Consider the following 16,893-nt stretch of genomic DNA (forward strand, 5'->3'; position numbering starts at 1 on the left):
GCTGACATTGAGCGGGCTTTAAAAAAACTAACATGGATGAAAACTTGTGACCACACAAAAACCTGTCCCTGGAGGTTGGTAACAGCTGTATTCATAATTGCCAAAATTTGGAGGCAATTGAGATGTCTTTCAGTGGGTGATTGGGAAAATAAACTGGTACCTTTCAACACTGGAGTAACACTTGGCCCTAAAAGGCAATGAGCCATCAACCCATGAAAAGAAATTGTGGAACCTTAAATGCATACTTCTAAGAGAAAATAGCCAATCCCAAAAGGCTACATACTGTCTGACTCCAACTGTGTGACATCTGGAGAAGGCAAAGCTAAGGAGACAGTCAAAACATCAGTGGTTGTCAGGGATTAGGAAGGAGGAAGGGAAGAACGGGTGGATTTTTAAGGCAGTGAAATGACCCTTAGGTTCTAGAATGAAGGGTACATGTCATCATACATCTGCCCAAACCCATAGAATATGACACCACCGAGAATGAACCGCCATGTCAACTCTGGGCTTTGGGTGGTGATGTGTCAAGGTAGGTCATCAACTGTGGCAGACATACTGACTGTGGTCCAGGATGTTGTTAATGGGGGAGGCTGTGCACATGTAGGGGTGTGTGCAGAGGGTGTATGGAACTCTCAGTACCTTTCACTCAATTTTGCTGTGAACAGGAAACTGCTTCAAAAATAAAGTCTATTAAAAACAAAGCAGCTAATGTGTTTTATGATTCAACTCTCACAGCCCAGTGTGAAGTTGAGGCAGGAAAGGTTTATTATGCTCCCATTTAATAGAGGGGTAAACAGAAGCCCTCTGCAGATGCAGTAGCCTGGGATCTGGGCTACTAACCCATCATGGACCTGGAACTCCTAACCCTTCTGCCTCAGCTTCACTGGGTGGAGTGGGGGTGGGGGGAAAGGTGGTAGTGAGGGTATCTGTCCCCCAGGTCTGGGGAACAGGAGGAGGAGTGAGGAGTACTCACCTTGGACCCTGGGGGTCCCTCAGGGCCCTGGAATAGGAGAAGAGAAGGTGTTAAACATTACACTGGAGGCTGATTCTAGGCCTGTGTTCTTTATCACCCTCCTTTTATAAAGGGTGACATCATGACAGGAAGAGGCAGGCCTGTCACTGGAATGGTGGTGGTGCATCCAGTACTAGGACCGACTGCTCATTCTTTGGACAGCTGCTGCATTAGGGCTCTAGACTCCCACCCAGGACTCCAGACTCCCATTCTGGAAGGTGGGGCTATGGGAATTTGGTCCCAGATGGGTGCCTTGCACATCTATTTACCTGATGCAGGCAGAGGGCAGGAGTGCAGGCATTTGCACGCTTATAGCTTCAGGCCTCAGGCACGTAAGCATTGCAAGCATGTACACAGGCACGCTACATGGTCCCGGTATGGGTGTGTGTGGCAAAGGGGCTTCCAGGTCTGGCAACTACAGCCCTGCCAGCCCTGGCCTCATGAAATGCCCTGGATACTGACCATCTCTCCATCTTGTCCAGGCTCTCCTTTGGGACCCTGAGGGGACATGAGAGAATAGCAATGAGGATCCAAGAATGTCACATTTAGTTGAATCCATTCAACTCACCATAGGCCCTGGGCTGGGCTGTAAATACATGATCACATTTCATCCTCATCCAACACTGAAACAGTGGGCATCATGTCCCCATTGCACAGATGAGAAGGTTTGAGAAGGTTAAGGCTTATATGCCCAACATGATAAGGAATAGGTAAGCCAATTGAGTAGCTACTCTGGTGTCAGTAGGGGACCCTGTTGGCAGTTTGGTGGAGGTGTGGGCTCTGCACTGGAGGGGAAGGACAGGTTGGAGTCCCTGGAAATGGGTGGTAGAAGGAGATCTGGCCTCCAGGGTTTGGGTTAGGACTATAGGAGGAAAACTGAGGCTAACTAGTTAGCGCTGAGGAGAAAGTGGGGCAGGGAGAGGAGCAGGGGTTGGTGAAGATTTGCCGAGAAATGCCCACCTATGTGTTGCAGGGTCAGAGTCAGGGGGTCAGGATTGAGACTGAGATTGCAACTAAAGTCAGGGTTAAGGGAAAAGGATCTATTTGGAGTAAGAGTTGGGCTTGGAGTTAGGGTCAGATTCTATAGGAGTCAGGGTTAGGTCTGGATAATAGTCTGAATTGGGGGTGTGGACTGGGATTTGAGAATGAGTTTGGGGTGAGGGTCTTGATTAGGGTTAGGACAGATTAGAGTTAGATTTAAGGCTTGGTTGAGGTAAGGGTTAGGGTTAGGGTTAGAGTCCAGAGTCAAGGACAAGATTTGAATTGGAAATCGATGGAGTTGAGGTTTAGCATTTGGATTGGGTGAAGGTTGGTGTTGGGTTTGTACTAGGGATAGGGCTGGAGTTGGTTCCTGAATCAGGGCTTGGGGTTTTGGTCAATATAGACCCACGGTTTGGGTGCTCCAACTCCAGGCCTTCTCTTACCACTGGGCCTTGAAGTCCCTTGGGGCCATCTTTCCCAGTGTCGCCAGGAGGGCCACGGGCCCCAGGTGGTCCAGGGGGCCCTGGAGGCCCAGTAGCTCCATCTTGCCCTTGATCCCCCTGAAAGAGATGGGGTTTGGTGTGACCCTGAGGGAGAGGGGAAGGGGTACCAGCCTCCAGAGAGAGGATGCATGTGAAGGGAATAATGCTGTGTAAAAAAAAGCCAAACTCAAGAGAGTCACACGCTGTATGGTTGCAGCTATGCAGTGCCCTTGAATAACGAAATCATACAGATGGGAGTTAGTGGTTGCTTGTGGTTAAGAACGGGCGGGGAGGGAGATGACCATGAACATGAAAGGGTAGCATGAGGGAATCTGTGTGTATCTACGAGTGTGATAACATTGCACAGAACAAAATACACACCTGAACACAAATGAGTGTATGTCAAATTGAGGAAATAAGAATCAGGTTGTTGGGTTGTAGCAACACAATTTTCCTCCTGGTGAGATTGCTTTACAGTGATGCAAGAGGTCACCATTGGGGAAAACTGGATGGAAGGTGCATTGGGTCAGTACCACTCCCCCCACCCCCCCTGAACATAAAGGTACATTGGGTGTTATTTATAACAACTGCATGTGAATCTGTAGCAATCTCAAAATAAAAAGCTTAAAAAACATAAAAAGGTACACACAGTCTTCTCCAACACTAAATTCGCAGTTCTTGGACCCAATGTTAGTACTGGATCAGACCTCAGGCAGCCAGAGCCCTCACCTCATGGCCCCAGCCCACAAGGAGGGAAGCCCACAGCATGACTGGCACCTTTTTGCTGCCCTAGCAGGGCCTGCCCAACACTGGCATAGGATATATAGTAAAGGGCACATCCATCGTGTCAGCAGCTCCCAACCTTCTTGTAAGCTGAAGAAGGAAGAAGCCTTTTGTGGACTCAGCACTGAGCAAGCCAGGGTCTCCTGGAGGTTATTTATTCAATCTGTGTGCTGAGCCAGCTAGGCACTACTGTTGTCTCATTTTACAGAAGAAGTGGGCGGGGGTCAGAGAGGGTGATCATTTACTCAGGATTACAGAGCTAGGAAATGCTGAGTGTCCTCTGACTGCCAAGGCAACTGGTCTCTTTTAGACCTTTTTTTTTTTCAGATGTATCCCTACCCCACCATGATATGAAAAAACTCACCTCTCTAGCCCGGGTCCTGATCAAAGGGTTATAATTTCAGATTAAAGAGAAGAAAACTGGCAGTATAGTTGTTTGGTCACCCAGCTTCAGGTGGTGAAGGTAGCAGGTAAATTCCTGTTTCATTTAGCTCTAAATCAGGAAGAACTTGATTCTCCCTCCTGCAGCTCTGAGGCCCCATTTTGGGAACCATCGGCCTGGATCCTACTTTTTATTTATTTATTTTTTAATATTTAGCTTTTAGTTTTAGGTGGACACAGTATCTTTATTTTTATTTTTATGTGGTGTTGAGGATCTAATCCAGGGCCCCACACATGCTAGGTGAGCGCTCTACCACTGAGCCACAACCCCAGCCCTGGATTCTACTTATTCAAGCATAAAACTTGAGCTCATCCTAGGGGAGGTTCTCAGCATCTCTCAGGGCCATGGCTCCCTCCTCCCTCAGGGATTGGATGACTGAGGTCTAACCCTGGAAACGTGGGGTGAGGAGAGGGTGGGGGTGCACGGCAAACCAACAGGCTCAGACCCCTCACTCGGTCAGACTACCTTGAGGATGCGGAGACTGTACGCAGGATGGTCTCTACTTATAAAGCCTGGATTGAGCCGTGGGAAAACCATCTAGTCAGCAAAGGGTTGGGTGGTCAGAAAAGCAGGAGGGGGATTTAAAAAAAATCACAAGGCTATTTCTGTAGGCACAGTCACCTAACCCAGCTCAGAGAAAGGCAGCTTGGTTGTTCGGTATGCAGACTGCCTGCTCCAAAGATGGCTGCTATGCTGGCTTCTGGCCCACAGGCTCTTCTACAACAAGGCCTTCCCACTGCCTATCAAGAGCCAGGGCTCTTTCTCTTCCTACTTGACTCTGGGTGGGCCCAGTGACTGACGTGACCAATAGAATGCAGTGGAAGTGATGCTATGTCCATTCTGGGTAGAGCTCTTCACAGTCCTGGCAGCCCCCACTTCCTGTCTCTTGAAACGCAGCTCTTAAGATTCCTTCTAGAAACCCAGCCGCCATGTTGGGAGAAGCTGGAGATCTGTGGAGAGTCACATGTGGATGCTTCCCAGCTAAGCTGCGCTGGCGGTGAATATGTGAGGGGACCATCACCTTGGTCTCCCAAACAGCTGCCTTTCATGAGAGAGACCCTAGCCAGCCCAGGACATCATGAGAGAGAATGACAGACCATTGTTTTAAGTCACTAAACTTTTTTTGGGGGGTGGTGGTTGGGAAAGTTGTTTCATAGATGACTGGAATATTGGGACAACAGGGAGGATATCCATGAAGTGGGAAAGGGCTAGAGTGGGGGGACATCTGCTCTTCCATAACTTTGGGAGTCAGAGGATTTCTAGTCTGTGGTGGAGTAGGCATCCTCATTTGGAAGATAAGCTTCTCTATATCCACCAGAAAGAAAAAAAAAAAAAGGGATTTTTCTCAGCAGCTACAAAAAACAGGAGTACCTTTTCTTTGACTTCAGGGATATCTTACCAGCTTTATGCAGCCCTGGACCTGGCCTTGCCTTCCCATCAGAGGCCCGGCACAGGAGAGCTCTGTCCTGGGAACTCAGCCCCTTTCCTGCTCCCAGCTCATGATTATAACCATCCTGTGATGTAGGCTCTACTGTCCTCATTTCAAAAAATAAACCAGGCTCAGAGCCATGAAGTTGCAGAGCAGGGGCTTAGGCCACCAAGCCCGGCCTATGCTGTCTGCCCTGAACCCCTACTCCCTACTTTCTTTCTTTATTATTATTATTATTGTTTTGGTACTGCAGATTGAACTGAGGCGTGCTTAGCCACTGAGGAAAATCCCCGGCCCTTTTTTTTGTATTTTATTCAGACATAGGGTCTCACTGAGTTGCTTAGAACCTTGCTAAGTTGCCGAGGTTGGCTTTGAACTCATGATCCTCCTGCCTCAGCCTCCCACAGGGATTACAGGTGTACATTATCACACCTGGCCCCTATTTTCTTTTAATTATCCTGTAAGTAGTTCCCTCCTCCAGGCCCAAGTGGCTCATTCTTCCTCCATTCCATTCCTACCTCCACTGCAGATGATCGATGTGGGTGACTAACTTGGGGCTATAGTGTCCACCCCATAAGATTCTTAGAAACAACCAGAAGTACACCATGATCCAGCCTTTCTCTGGGCAGCTGATGTCCATCTCTCAACCTCTCTAGTTAAGGCTCCCTGCTGGGGCCATGCTAGAAATGGTCAGGGCACCTGTCTACGGCTGCTACTTAAGTGAGCCTTTACCGAGACCCACTTTAGGGTCCCCAGCTCAGGTTCAGTTTCTGTTGGAGGGAAACCCAAGTTCAGCACAAGGCACTTCTGAGTTCCTAAGCCCAGGGGACACTGAGGGGCAGAGGTAGTTTGGGAGGAGATGCAGATCTACTAATGGGCTCTGGATACTTTTATGATCATAATAAATCTCCACAGCAACCACTGTGATAGGGGCTATTATCCAGACCCATGGTTGGAGCAACTGAGTCTCAGAGGGAAAGGTGACTTGTACAAGGTCACTTAGGTGGCAGAGCTGAGCTTTGGGGCCAAATCTGCTGGCCTCAGAGCCTTCCCTTTTTTGGAGTACCAGCTGCCTTCAGGAAGGTCAGTCTCTGGTCTGGAACCAGGGCCAGCTCCATCATCTGGTCACCCATGCTGACAAGGAGAGGGAATGGGAAATATACCAGGTATTCACCACCTGGATGGGATATCACAACCTTGGCCAAACCAGGGTGTCTTGGGGGCTTCCATGGTGGGAGGGTGGTGTCACTTGCCTCTGTCTGTGATAAGCTATAGGGAGCTGGGACCCACAGGAAATGCTAGATGTGCTTTATTATAATAACATGAAACAAACCACATGGGGGGGTGAGGGAGGTGATGCTCCATTCTTACCCGGGGGCCAAAGTCTCCTGGTGCACCCTAGAAACAAAAAACAAGGAGATAGATCACCAGAACAGTCACTGTTTGTTCACATTTCCCATTGAGCATGTACTCTGTGCTCTGTGCTTTACATATATGGTCTGCTTAATTCTAACAAAAACAACAGGCAGGCCCCATTTTTATCTCCCTTTCCAGTGAGGAAATTGAGTCACAGAGAGGCCAAGTAATCTGTTAGCAGATTCAGGGTTTGAAACCCAGGTACTCTCTTATCTATGACCAGCTCCCAGATATTTGAGGCCTCAGACGTGGTGGATCAGGCACATCTGCTTCTACTGTGACCTCTTAGAATCCCTGAGCCTTGGAACAGTGAGGTATGGTAAGGATTAATTGTCATATAAAGTCATCAAGCTTTGGGGCAGTGCATCGTGTAGCGACAGATACCAAGTCACTAGTTTCTCTCTGGTCTCAAAGCCCCTGCTTCAATTATTTCTGTCTTGGTTGAATCAGTTAGAACGAGTGAGAAGGCAATCATGATCCCTACTAACTATACTAGTGTCTCCTCATCAACAAAGAACATGCAGACCATGAGTCTGTGAGGCTGGTTTAAATTTATAAATGGGGAAACTGAGGCTCACAGAAACAGGCAACTTGCCTAAACCCACAGAGTTGGTGATGGAACTGGAATACAAAACGGAGGCTCTGAACACCAAATCCTATGCCTTTCCATGGCTTCCTCAGCCCTGATGGTAACCTGGAACCCTGTCTTCCCTTACCTGAGTGGTCCTATTACACCGGGGTCCACCATCCACCAAGCTCTTGCTTCTCCATCTCTGAATTCTGGGAAGGGATGGATGTGGCCCAGCCATTTCTGGACCTTCCCTGGAGGCCTTCAGTTGACCCTGCCATACCTAAGTCTGCTCTGGTCCCTCTCTCCTCTAATACCACCATCAGGGACACATAAATCCCATCCTCCAGGATGCTGCCTGTGACTTTGACTACCAAATGCTAGGGAAGCTTTTCTCACAGCAGTCTGCAAAGAGCTTTCTGCCACCTGTTTCCCTGAGGGGGTGTCCTCCCAACAGAGAACACCAGTAACGGTCCTTGTTCAACTCCCCCAAGTTCTCTTAGCACTTCTTCATTGTTCGTTTATTTGGGAATATGTCATTCTGGACAGAATTCAGATTCAACACTCCTGGCATATATATTATCAAAGGTAAGTCTTGTAACCATTTTAGGAGGTAGGCATATGTACTTGTCCCATTTTATGGATGGGGAAACTCTATGGAACTGGGCTCTGGAGGCAGGTTTCTGGTTTCCTTCATCAGCCTCCAACATCTGGACAGTCTCCAGCAACACTTACCTTTTCCCCTTTGGGGCCTGGAAGTCCCTGGGGAAGGAAGGTGGAGAGAGAACAGGCATGAGTGAGGAGGGCTAGGTTGGCTGCCCTTCTGGCTGCCCATGGCTTTGAGGGCACAGGGGCCTGTGATTCTGGGCAGAGGGGAGTGGCTGGGTGGAAAATCACATACAAGCCTGTCAGCCCTCAATGACAGCTGCCTTCATCGGCTTTATGGAAACTCATATCTCAGTCCTCAGCATGAGGGAGATGAGGGTTTGGGGATCACCAGTAAGGGCCCATGGACATCCTTGCAGCAGAGAAAGGGGCACATGTGTTAGTCACTTCTCCTAGAAGTCACAGATCCTCACTGCTCAGCACACCCCTGTTCCAGATTCTGGTAAGGAGGCTACTGCCCTGAGGTGTCTATTGAATCTGCAAGGCAGGCAGTAGACAGAGATCTTGTCTCCAGAAGTGACAGCCCCTCAGAGGCTCCATCTACTCATCTCAGCTGGATGAGTCATCCATTCATCCTTCCATTCATCTGTCCGTCCGTCCGTCCATCCATCCATCCATCCATCCATCCATCCATCCACCATCCCTCCCTCCCTCCATCCATCCCTCCCTCCACCCACCTACCCAACCTCCGTCCATCTATCTGTTTGCCCATCTATCTATACCTGCTTATTTATTTGTGTTTATATCTTCCTGTGCGTCTTAATCATCTGCTGAGGACACCCAAGGACCATAAGCTCCTGGCTCAGGTGTTGAGAACTTCTCAGCCTGATACCACTGTGGAAGTCTCAAGAATGAACAAGAGACACTTGGAACCCACTGGGAGGGGCTTGCAGACTCTGAGGGCTGCCTAGATACCAGGGACTGACTGCACTGTCCACCATTGTTCATAACCCCACAACATCCCTGTGAGGGAGGAGTGAATACACCCATTTGAGAGATAAGAAACTTTAGACTCGGGGCTAAAGTTTTAGAAGGGGCTCCTCATGGTTGCAGTCAAAAGATGGACACCCAGTGGCTTCTCTTTGGCTGAACCAGGTTTCCAGTGGCCCCTTCCCTCAGATGCCCCATGGTCACTCCCAACTCTGCAGGGGCAGCCTTGTCCCAGGATCACCTAGAGTTGCCTTGTCACTTACGGGCTTGCCATCCAGACCCAGGGGTCCCTGGAAAATGAGAGAGAGTAAAGGTTACACATGGGAACAGCACTTCCTCCGTGTTGTATGACCCAGAAGCATCGTTCAGTGATAAGAAAATGAAGACTGTCCTGAACCCAGAGGTCTGAGTATATCCCGGGTGGACTCGGGGAGGGACGGTGGGCTTCTGTCCATTGTCTGATACCCAGAATCTCCTCCTATGACAGCAGAGTCCATAACACCCCATTGTTTGGGCAGGGTTGCTGGGGATGGCACATGACCACAATTCCCTTGGCCAATGTGACAGGTGCAGGCATGAGCCTGTGGCCCAAGCTGAGCCTTGAGTGTCATGTTTGGGACTTCAAGGGGAAAGAGGACTCTTTCCTTGCAATGGGGTTGAGCTTAGAGCTCTGGGGAGGTTATCATGTGACTTGAAAACGAGCCAACAGAGCAGAGAGCAGAGTTGAGAGACAGAGAGTAAGGCAGGGCTGAGGGCCCAACGCTGCAGCTACCTCTGCACACCCTGTGTGTGAGCTAGGACTGTGCCCCCCTTGAGCCAGCCTGAAGTGAGCTTCTGTCACTTGTAACTGATGAAACCCAAAGGAGCATCCTGCGTGGCTGCAGCTGAGAGAAAGCCACAGGGCAAGTCCTGAGAGATGGGATCTCAGCCACCTCTAAGGTCTCTGGTGTCTGCAGAGGGCCAGCAGCCATGGCACAGGAGCCTTACAGAAGCCTCACCCAGTTTCCCCTCCTGGCAGGGCTGCCAAGGAATCCAACAGGTGGGAATCCTGCAGACCAGCACTGTTTGGTCTCTGCCATGCCCTCTGCTCCTTCCCTCCACTGTCCCTTCATTCCTATATACTTCACTTTTGACCCCAGCAGCGTTTTCTGCAACGCCACATTCTGAGTCTCACACATACTGCCCACTCTCCCAAATTTGTACCTTTCCTCTCAATTCCTTCCTCTTCTGTGAAGCCTCCAGGTTTCTCTACTTCCCAGAGTCAGGCCATCTGTCCCTGTTCCCAGAACATATATTCTAAGGGTTGCACACGGCATGACATATGGCTAATGTGTGTCTACACAAGTCCTCTCCAGTAGAGCCAGGAAGAGGGTGTGATCCCCTGTGTCTCCAGCGCTCACATGAGGCCTGGCATGGAGCATGTGCTCGGGAAGTGTGTGCTGAGTCAAACTAAGAAAACAGAGAAAAAAAAAATATGTGCAGATACATATCCAGGTTTAGTAGCCCGTATCTGAAATGCCTAGGACCAGAGTATTTTGGAGTTCAGATTTTTTTTTTCCAGATTTTGAGATATAGGAAACCCAACACTTTTTGTGCACCAACATGATATCACAAGTGGAAAATTCCACACTATGAAACTTTGTTTCATTTATTAAATTATTAAGAATATTTCATAAATTACCTTCAGGCTAGGTATGTAAGGTACATATGACACAGATGAATTTCGTATTGGGTCCTATTTTCCAAGATAGCACATTAGGTTCATATAAATACAGGTTGGGTATCCCTCATCTGAAATGTTTGAATCTGAAGTGATTTGGATTTTAATCTTTTTAAAATTTTGGAGTATTTGAAAAAATATTCCAAACTAGAATAAACTGCTGGCTTCTCTGGCTTGAACTCCAAACTGCTCTCAGAGGAATCAGCAGATCAGCCAATTTCCCAGGTGATGCAAGAGTCTCTACCCTGGGGAGGGCTTGTTGCCAGGGCCTTGTGTCTGCCAGGAAACCAGGGCAATTCTGAAAACTGGGGACTGAGTGCTTCCAGCCATCAGCTTCATGGTCAGCTGAGGGTTTGGACATCAGAATGATGGCCTGGGGACAGCTGGGATCCCAGGAGAGGGGACTGGGGCCATTCCAGTCTTGGGGGTCCAGGTCCTGAGGGACCTTGGTCAGGGCCTTGATCCCAGCCACAGGCACAGTTCTGGTCACCACTGGAAGCTGCCCTAGCTGGCCATGCTCCTTTTTCCAGGTCCTGGCTCTTGTGACCCGTGGATCCACAGGCCCGAGACTCCTGCCTTGCGTAGAACACTAAATTGGGCCTTTCCCCCCCTCAACCCGCTACTCTCAGGCCCTGCTAGGCCTCTTCAGGGCTGTGTCCTGCTGGATGTCTCTGCTGTGGACACCTCACTCAGGCCTGACTCTCTAGGCTGCCACAACATACACTGGGTCCAGTACCAGCCAGGGTCTCTCCTGAGAGTTCTCTGTGGCCCCCACACTTAGCCTTAATCACTGTGGCAACCCTATGGGGTAGGTCTTAATACTGCCCTATTACTGAGGAGGAAATCTGAGGCCCATTGAGGGGAAGACCTCACCCAGGGCCAGGACCAAAGCCCCCGATCCTGGCCATCCTTTACCGTCTTGTTTGGCTTTGCAAGCCTCTGTTGTTCCCATTGCATCCTAGACAGTGCTTGCCCACTGGCCTCCAGTCACCTCTTCTAGTGTGGTTGCCACCACAGACCGTGCCCAGGCTCTGCGAGCATGGCGTGTCATGCCAAACTGTTGAAAACTATGCCTGACTCCTGCACATCGCGTGGACTAAAAGTGCCACAATGCAAACCAAGAGTAAAAAACGGTGAAGGCACAGGCTGGAACTAAATAAAGCTCTTTCTTCTTGTTATTCAGACAGGAAGGACACAGTAAGCCCTATAGCTAAATCACCTAGGCATTGTCCCCAGGTCCCTTCCCTGAACAAATACCTATAGTCCATACATGGCCCTGGAGAACTTTCTAGAATGCAAATATGATCGCAGTGGTCTCCTGTTTGAGGTCCTCTATGGAATCTCACTCATGAAGGAAAACATCCAGATCTCCTAGTCTGGTGCCCAAATGCCCCCTCCCCATCCCAGGCCTGGGCACTCCCTATGGTCTACATATCTTTCCATGGTACCTGTGTCCCATTTTGGCTTCTTCCAGGGCTGGGACTACCTTGGCATCATTGCTGGGTTCTGGGACCCAGTTCCAGGGTATCTGCTAGGATGTCATGAAGCTCACAGAGCCAGGGTGTTTCACTTTTCTAGAAGTGTCTGCAGAAGGGAGCCCAGGATGTTCTTTGTTCTTGACCCTAGAGGGGGCATCTCAGTGCTGCCAGCTGTTGCTGGAACTGTTTGGTGGCCAGATTTCAGCTTAGACTGACCACAGGGCTCAACGCTGCCCTCTGCCAACTCTGAGACTGTCCTTGGTGGGTCATTGATGGTACAGCCTTGGTCCCCATGGCTTCTTTCATGAGTGTGAGAAGCCTCTCAAGTGTCAGAAAGCCAGCTTTCCCATTGAGGGCCCTGCCTACATTTGAGACGACAGAATGCTTGACTTCCAGAACTTGGAGTTTAGAAAGATTTGAATAGGAATCCAGGGTGGTGATGCACAACTGTAACGCAAGGTACTCCGGAGGCTGAGGCAGGAGGATCATAAGTTCAAGGTTAGCTGGGGCAAGATAGCAAGACCCTCTCTCAAAATAAAAAAATAAAAAGGGCTGGGAATGTGGTTCAGTGGTGGAGCACTTGCCTAAATGGGTAGGTCCCTGAGTTTGATCCCCAGCACTGTAAACTAGCTAACACTAACTAACTAACTAACTAACTAACTAACTAACTAACTAACAGATAGCTTCCCAATAAAGACAGAGGTGTGGTATAAACAGAGCTACTGGAAATGCCTATTGTGGAGTTAGAGGAAAGTCAATTCCAGTTCCACTGGATCCCAAGCCAGGAGCTGATGGTTCGTGTATTTCCGCAACAAACACACGAACTTCACTCATAAATACTGACAGAAAAGAAAGTGCCAGAACCTGGTCTTTGGGATGGAGCAGACCAACAGCTCTGGCCTTGGTCTGTGGAGGTGGCCATGGATTCATCTGTGATGACATCTGAGTAAGAAGACTGTCCCCAGGCCTCTAAATGAATTTTCTCCCTGAGCCTTGGAGTGGCTTGCTCTATGGCCCCCATTTCAAGGTCTGGCAGAGTCAAGGCAAAGAAACTGTCATATGAGTGTCTGTGAACGATCTGTAAACTAGATGTTTCTATGGGCTGGAAAAAGGGTTGAACCTGGCTTTAGTGCTCTTGAGAGAGGGACACACACCTCAAGGAACCAAAATTGAATAGGGGGTGGGGGTGTCAAGTTGGACCAAGGAGCAGGGCAGGGTTCAGACTGAGAGTCCAAACCAATAACCAGCCAGTTCTGAGCAGAACAGGGGCTGTTCAGGAAGGGTAGACTCCCCAGACTGGGCAGATACCTGCCTCCCTGGTGGGAGAGGGGCTATCTCTCTTATCAAGGTAGCCCTTCCCTGCCTCAGTGAGTATGATGCTGACCTGTTGATTTGCTACTCTCCTCACATCTCCAACAATAGCAAGAAAAGTAGCTGGGGTGGGGGCAGGAGTACCAGCAACTCACATAGCGCAGGCAGGGGTTTGGGCCTTGCTGGACCTCAGTTCAAATCCCTTCTCTGAGCCTCAGCTTCTTCTTACAGCTGCCACACCACCGTGGCTGTAGGCTCTCCATCTCTGCCTGCCTCCTCCCTGCCTGATCAAAGCCGTAGAATCCACCAGAGGTTTTCAACGCCCCCTGCCCACTGTGAAACCCCACAGCTGCTTACCAGCCTCGGGTCTGCTTTAACTCACTCTTTCCCTGAGGAGAGCAGCTGGCCTCCTGGATGCTTCTGGATGTGCAAGAAGCAACAAAACTCTGGGCTGCACATGAAGGAGAAGAGACAAAGCCTCCAGCACTGGCTCAGCCCCTTGTCTCACTGAGGGACCCACGTGTGCCAGAGCCTCAGTTATCTCATTTGTAAAATTGGAGGCCAGGACAAGTTCAAGTTGAGACCCAGGTCATTATCCCCTGTTTCCTCATCTACCAGACAAGACAGGCAGCCCCGTGGGCAAGCAGACATGGAACTGGGGTCTGCATTGGTCTGGCTGGGCCAGTGCTGGAACTGACCTTTGTGTGGCCAGCAGGGGGATGCCAGGCTGCTCTACCTGTTGACACCTGTTATCTTGGGGGTTTGTTCCCACTGTCCTTCACCCTATTGAGGCTTTTGTAAGCAGGGTTCCACAGAGCTGTCTTTTGATATGAACAAGTATGACCTCAGAGGAGAGATTTCTTTCTATTGATGGATTAATCGCAGAACTGGGGATGGAACCAGGGCTTGGTGTTCTACATGCTCTACATGCCCAGCCCTTTTTACTGTATTTTGAGATAGAGTCTTACTAATTGTGCAGTCTGATCTTGAGCTTGAACTTGAACTTGGGATCCTCCTACCTCAGCCTCCCGTGCTCTACCACTGAGCTGTGCGCTCATCTCCCGAGTAGCTGGGATTATAGGCGAGTACCACTATGCCTGGCTTGAGGTAAAACAAGTTTGGGACATGGTGTCTGTGTCTCCATCCTTGCGACTTTGCAATACCTATCATCAGCCAGTGAAAGCTATGCTGATCTGTTCACTCCCTGCCGGGAAAGGCCCAGGCAGGCCCTGTTATTCCCCACTAGTTCCGTCAAGGCAGAGATGAAGGCAGTAAAGACCACATTCCAGGCTAAGACTCAGTCCCTCTGGTTGTGGCTCAGTCTTCCCTGATACCAGTTGGAACACCTCTAGAACTGAACTGAATCAACAAACTGGCTGTGTTTAGTTGCAAACAGGAGTAAATGCTCCAACATGCCAGAGTTGGGTGACTGTCTAATTCTCTGGTTGTAATTAATGCTGACAGCTCCCGTCAGGGGAATGGAGACCTCAAAATGCACAGGGAAGGGGCCCCTGGATGAGGGGCTTACCAGGATTATCAGTCCAGGGCCTAGTAATTATGCCACAGATGTTGACAATTCATCAAATTACAAGGCCAGTGGAGCCCGAGGTCCTAGCCTGAAAAGGGTGCATTCCTGTGTGAACGCTCCCTGAGCCTCCTCCTAGGCTTCCTTAGGGCTGGCCAGCAGTTGAGGTGTGGGTGGGCAGCCTCCTCCAGGCAGGTCAGCGCCATATGGTTCTGATTTCTTAGGCCAGGCTGCTTGCAAACATGTGAGCTGCAGCAAGGCTGTCCAGGGCTTAGCAATTTCCCAATCTTGAATTCCCTGACACAGGGCAAGGAAAGAAAGGGTCTTCTATGCTTAGGGCCAGCCCAGCTGCTGCTCATGGTGTAGTATTCTCCCTAGAGATCCTGGGATCTGGGGTGCTTTGTAGAGTGGGCTTGTAGTCACCTATTAGACCCCAGCTCATTGCAAGCTTTAGATATTTTTGGTACCTGGGATAGACCCAGAGGCACTTACCACTGAACCACATTCCCATCTCTTTTTAAATATGTATTTTGTTTTAGAGCCAGGGTCTCACTGAGTTGCTTAAGACCTCAATAAATTGCTGAGGCTGGCTTTGAACTTGAGATTCTCCTGCCTCAGGCTCCCAAGCTGCTGGGATTTACAGATGTGTGCCACCATGCCTGGCAAGCTGTAGGAGTTTTGCTGAATGGGGGCCTAGGAGCCTGCACCAAGGTGGGGACCTGCCTTACTTGTTTTATGGCCTTGCCTATGCTGGGTCCTTGTCCACTCCTCAGCTGGAGGGTGGAGGGTTGGGCTTGGGCATTGTCTTTCCTGGAGCCAGGTTTGGTCCATGCAGTTAAAAACAAAGCAAAATAAAAATGCCTCAAACAAACATCTTCCCCAAACCCCCAAGCCTCCAAACATCTGAATCAGTTGCAACATTTAAACAAGGTGACATTTCACATCAACATCCAGAGTTTGGAATATATTTGAAAAAAGGGGAGATCTCACAGCTCCTGGCCCACACTCCTGCCTGGCAATACCTTCTGTGCCAACTGCTTTCTTAGCTGGATACTACCCAGGGCCACAGGCTCTACTTCTCCCTACCACCTCACACCTGGCTGGTTGCCCTGGGGAGGTGATCTGCCAGCTATGTAGGGACTTCTGAGGTTGTCACCTTTGGCCTAGAAAATCTCCCAGGTTCCTTTTGCCCATGTGATGCTATGAGGCCATGGAACCAGCTGGCTTCTATTTTGGGGCTGGGCATGCTCAGTGAACAGCCTGTGTGTGCTGGAAGCAATTACACCTATGTCCACGTTACACATCACGGCTGGGAGAGGTGGTGTTTACAGTGCTAAGCCTTTGAACCGATCCCAAATACCTGCTTAAATTACACATTCATTGGTGGGGAGAAACATGATTACCCTGTCAGGTATCAGGAAAAATTGCTTCTAGTTGGGGTGGAGGGGAATGGAGGGCCTTGACTTCTACCAGGAGGATGGAGGATGGCACTGGGAGTCAGCTATGTCTGCCTGGACTGCTTCTGGCCTTGGGTCAGTGGCTCAGGCCCATGGTGCTGGTCTGGTATAAGGCACTGTAAATAGCAGACAGGCCAGGGCCCCCACTGCCAGCATATTTGGGCGCTGGTCTTGGATGGGGTGGGGCTCTAGCAGCATGGGGCATACCAGAAGGGGGATGGTCAAAGCATGGCTCGAACTTCATGATGGACACCTTGGGACAGGGCTATGGAGACAGCTCACAGCAGTCTGAAGTTAAGGGTCCTTTAGCTCACCCTGTACACAGCAGGGATCCCTGTGGCTGCTGGACCACACCCAGGCCAAGCTCTTGCTCTGTCCTTGGTCTGATGGAGTCACCTGCTTCCTTTCTCCCCAGTCTGCTTGCACTTGATTCCCAGATTCCTTTTTTTGGCAGTGCTGGGGATTGAACCCAGGGCCTGATGCATACTGAGCAAGTGCTCTACCACTGAGCTGTGTGCCCATCTCCAGTCTCTTTGACAGCCATCTATTGGGCCGCAGGGTGGATCTTCCGTTGTTTCTACAGACAACAGAAGCTGGGCAATTGTTACCCATGGGCAAATAATTGGTTAAAATCCTTATGAATCCAAAAAATTTTTGTAAACTTTGAATTTACAGATTTTCTTGAAACACTAT

The 16,893-nt window shown here is 49.7% G+C and overlaps 1 protein-coding gene across 1 annotated transcript in view; it reads right to left on the bottom strand.

Moving 5' to 3' along the window:
• Col23a1 (collagen type XXIII alpha 1 chain) overlaps window positions 1-16,893 on the bottom strand; it is a 359,610-nt gene that overhangs the window by 19,509 nt on the left and 323,208 nt on the right. The window contains exons 6-11 of the mRNA XM_058586543.1: window positions 8,973-8,999; window positions 7,849-7,875; window positions 6,501-6,527; window positions 2,437-2,553; window positions 1,475-1,510; window positions 974-1,000 (exon numbers count right to left, since the gene is read on the bottom strand). Coding sequence (XP_058442526.1) covers window positions 974-1,000; window positions 1,475-1,510; window positions 2,437-2,553; window positions 6,501-6,527; window positions 7,849-7,875; window positions 8,973-8,999 — 261 coding nt within the window. The remainder of the gene's footprint in view (window positions 1-973; window positions 1,001-1,474; window positions 1,511-2,436; window positions 2,554-6,500; window positions 6,528-7,848; window positions 7,876-8,972; window positions 9,000-16,893) is intronic.

The sequence above is a fragment of the Marmota monax genome, unplaced genomic scaffold (genome assembly GCF_021218885.2).
Source record: "Marmota monax isolate L192 unplaced genomic scaffold, Marmota_monax_Labrador192_F-V1.1 WCK01_AAM20220418_F8-fsc00199, whole genome shotgun sequence".
Lineage (NCBI taxonomy): Eukaryota > Metazoa > Chordata > Mammalia > Rodentia > Sciuridae > Marmota > Marmota monax.